The sequence below is a fragment of the Rasamsonia emersonii genome, assembly GCF_000968595.1.
Source record: "Rasamsonia emersonii CBS 393.64 chromosome Unknown ctg1118621762261, whole genome shotgun sequence".
NCBI classification, from domain to species: Eukaryota; Fungi; Ascomycota; class Eurotiomycetes; order Eurotiales; family Trichocomaceae; genus Rasamsonia; species Rasamsonia emersonii.
Window position 1 is genome coordinate 1 of NW_013562596.1, and position 3,122 is coordinate 3,122.

At 45.2% G+C, this 3,122-nt stretch overlaps 5 protein-coding genes across 5 annotated transcripts; 1 reads left to right on the forward strand and 4 right to left on the reverse strand.

The window, feature by feature from the left end:
• On the reverse strand, positions 1–379 carry T310_9911 (uncharacterized protein; the record flags this gene model as incomplete). The annotated part of the gene is made up of 1 exon (XM_013467646.1): positions 1–379. A coding segment is annotated over one exon (379 nt), but the record flags the coding sequence as incomplete, so codon positions are not given.
• Positions 380–701: 322 nt separating this feature from the next.
• Positions 702–1,154, reverse strand: T310_9913 (uncharacterized protein; the record flags this gene model as incomplete). The annotated part of the gene is made up of 1 exon (XM_013467647.1): positions 702–1,154. A coding segment is annotated over one exon (453 nt), but the record flags the coding sequence as incomplete, so codon positions are not given.
• Positions 1,155–1,951: 797 nt separating this feature from the next.
• On the forward strand, positions 1,952–2,347 carry T310_9915 (uncharacterized protein; the record flags this gene model as incomplete). Its single annotated transcript, XM_013467648.1, has 1 exon — positions 1,952–2,347. A coding segment is annotated over one exon (396 nt), but the record flags the coding sequence as incomplete, so codon positions are not given.
• T310_9916 (uncharacterized protein) lies at positions 2,331–2,663 on the reverse strand (the record flags this gene model as incomplete). Its single annotated transcript, XM_013467649.1, has 1 exon — positions 2,331–2,663. A coding segment is annotated over one exon (333 nt), but the record flags the coding sequence as incomplete, so codon positions are not given.
• Positions 2,664–2,847: 184 nt separating this feature from the next.
• Positions 2,848–3,122, reverse strand: T310_9917 (uncharacterized protein; the record flags this gene model as incomplete). Its single annotated transcript, XM_013467650.1, has 1 exon — positions 2,848–3,122. A coding segment is annotated over one exon (275 nt), but the record flags the coding sequence as incomplete, so codon positions are not given.

The following is a 3,122-nucleotide window of genomic DNA, read 5'->3' on the forward strand; positions in this document are numbered from 1 at the left end:
CAAGTGAGTGCACCCGGATTGATGCAATTGCCTGGCGGAGAGCGATTGTATCCTCATCCTCTTGTGAGCGCTCTTGCCTCTTGGCATAAGGTGCAACAGCATCGGTTGCGGGGCGCTTTCGAAGCGGCCCGGGCCGTGTTGGGGCGCACTCCTCTACATCACAGAACGCAATCACTGCATTGATTGCGGCAATCCGGCGCTGATACTCCGCTTCGATGGTGGCGCCTGGCAGAGTCAGGACGGTGTCGATCAGTATCATGTGCTGCGGTGTCATATTTCTCTGAAAGAGGCCACGGTTTCGGGAGAGGTGATTAAGAAATGAACGCTCTCCAAATGCTAAAATCCACCCAATCATTTCAGCCAGGCGGATACACGGTGGCTAGGCTGCAAATCAAGGCGACCAGCCATTCGCTCAGTAGGACTAACACCATAAAAAAGGCGAAAAAGACACTTTCTGGAGAGACTCAGGAGTCTGGAAAGATTCAGTAGTTTGTGTTGGAATTCGTGGCATACCAGTCTAACTGGATTCGGTAGTCATATAAGCTGATGTGATACATCATATTGGAAGCCGATACCCCGCTTCTTACAATAAGGCTTATACGCCAGGTCGCCCACATCTGATTAGAATCAGGAAAAAGTCTCCTTCATATCATTATATTGTCTTCTATAGTGATGCTTGTAGAAGCTTCTCCCCTACATGCTTATAGCCATAACCTCAACAGTCTGAACAGACTCGGTAGACTGGAAAGACTCAGTAATCTGGAGAGACTCGGCATTCTGAAAAGGCTCTGCAGTCCAGAGAGACTCAGTAGTCTGGAAAGACCGAGCAGTCCAAAGAGACACGGCAGCCTGAACAGACTCGAAAGTCTCAAGGGACCGATAGCCCGGAAAGACTCAGTAGGGACTGCCAAGTCTCTCCAGACTATAGGTCTGTTCAGACTGCCGAGTCTTTCCAGTCTAGCAAATCTGTTCAGACTACTGAATCTTTCCAGACTCCTGAGTCTCTCCAGACTACTGAGTCTTTCCAGACTATGGGTCTCTTCAGACCGCCAGGCCTGTTCAGACTGCCGAGTCCCTCCAGACTTTGGGCCTCTTTGGGCTGCTGAGTCTGTTGAGACTACTGATCCTCGAGGTATGGACAAGAGGGAAAGCCCTTAGTGGAATTTGACCCCATAAACGATGTGGCTGATCAGATGGATGGACCAGACGGGAGCAGGGATACCGCCTGTACCCCAGACAACACGCTCAAGTATTGACTAATCACACATAATAACGAGGTGGAATTCTCTGTGTCAGGTGGTGGAAGAATGTGCTGCAGTTGACAAGGTGAGGCCAAATCTTATTAAACTTGCTATTGTCAGGAATGGGGCATAGCCTCATATTTACACTAATAGTTCAATGCCATCCACTGCCCATGATATACAGTACAGAAGAGCCATGTAAAAGGCTCTATAGAGCATTATTCTATAGCAGCAAGGGAATATAATGTCTCTCATAATCATTGCTCTAACATCTTATTAGAGGAGCCATCCATAGTTGTTCATCTGGGTTTTAAGCAGGTCAATTGCCAACTCCTATGTTTGGTCGCTTTTAAAGTTCAACAATGTACTCTATGGCAAACACGTGTTGACCTCAGGATCAAGCATCACCTTGATCCTCTGCATGGTGTTTAGCCCACTTTATTAGCTGTCTGGAAAGACGTCGGATCACAGCGCCAGCAGTAAATCTAGAAGTCGCTGGTGCATGTGCAATATCAGTGCATGTGGGAGTCAGGATTATGTCTAATGGCCATTTATACATACAACCACAATTTTCTAGAAAATCTCCTAGGCATGTGCTAATAAGAGTTACTTTCAGCATGTAGATACTATGCTTTGAAGACCAATTAACTAGTGTTCATTATTTTTGTAGACTTAAGCCTAAGAACCTTTTCAATAATGCTTTTTCATAATGTCTGTGTAAAAACTTAATCTACTATCAAACTATTTTGATTACTTTTCACATTCTATGTAGTGACCACAACTCTTTATTAATAAATCTCAGAAAGACACCTTGTACTCGAACATATTGGCTATTCTCTCTGGTGATTCGTCAATTAAGGATTGATGTCCTTGCACGCCACATCCTCCAAGGACTTCCTAATTGGCACTGGATAGATAGTTTCCTGTTCTTGTTAGTTCAATGCGGGGTTGAAATGATAGTTGTTGGTAGTCAACGTACTAATTGCTGGAGCGTCAGTAGCCATTGTTCTACAGAGTCAGAGGTTAAAGTGTATATCTGGCCATTCTTTCTGGAGCAGAGTATCATGAAGACATCTGAATCACATATTGTCAAGACCTCGCGATGAAGGCAAAACTTGTTGTATTCGAGATATCTAACCTATCAAAAAGGTGCAGAACCGACAGAGAGGGAAGGAGAAGAAAACAAAGAAGACAAAGAAACTCGATGTGCGACTTGACAAGTTGACTAGAAGCGAGGTCATGTGGAAAGCAACCACGTGACCAGTCAGGTCTGCGCCAGGGCCTGACACATATAATGGAATATTCCTTAACTTTCTTAAATAACCCCTTTCTGCGGCGGTTTCTTTGTTGATTCTTTAACCTCTGGCTCTGTGATTGGCCCTTTTTGGGAATTTGAGTCTTCTGGGTCATCATGATTGGCCACTAGCAGCTTCTGGATGATGCTGCTTGCGGTTAAGGGAAGTAGAGGATAAGGAGATGTTAGCAATTGGAGAGCTCTGGTATTTATATCTCTTCATTATCGATCTCTATTCCAGAAAGTGTCTTTTTCGCTTTTTTTATGGTGTCAGTCCTACTGAGCGGATGGCTGGTCGCCTTGATTTGCAGCCTAGCCACCGTGTATCCGCCTGGCTGAAATGATTGGGTGGATTTTAGCATTTGGAGAGCATTCATTTCTTATCACCTCTCCTGAAACCGTGGCCTCTTTCAGAGAAATCATGGAGCCTACAAAATGGGAGCAAAATTGCCTCCTTTTCTGCGAGTCCTTCGGAGCTTGCGATCCCTTTTTGAAGCTGGTACAAGTCTTATACCGCGGCAGGTTTTGATGCGATCCATTTTGCCGCAAGCCATTCCTGTTTGTTGGCGAATCTACAACAGTGTTTT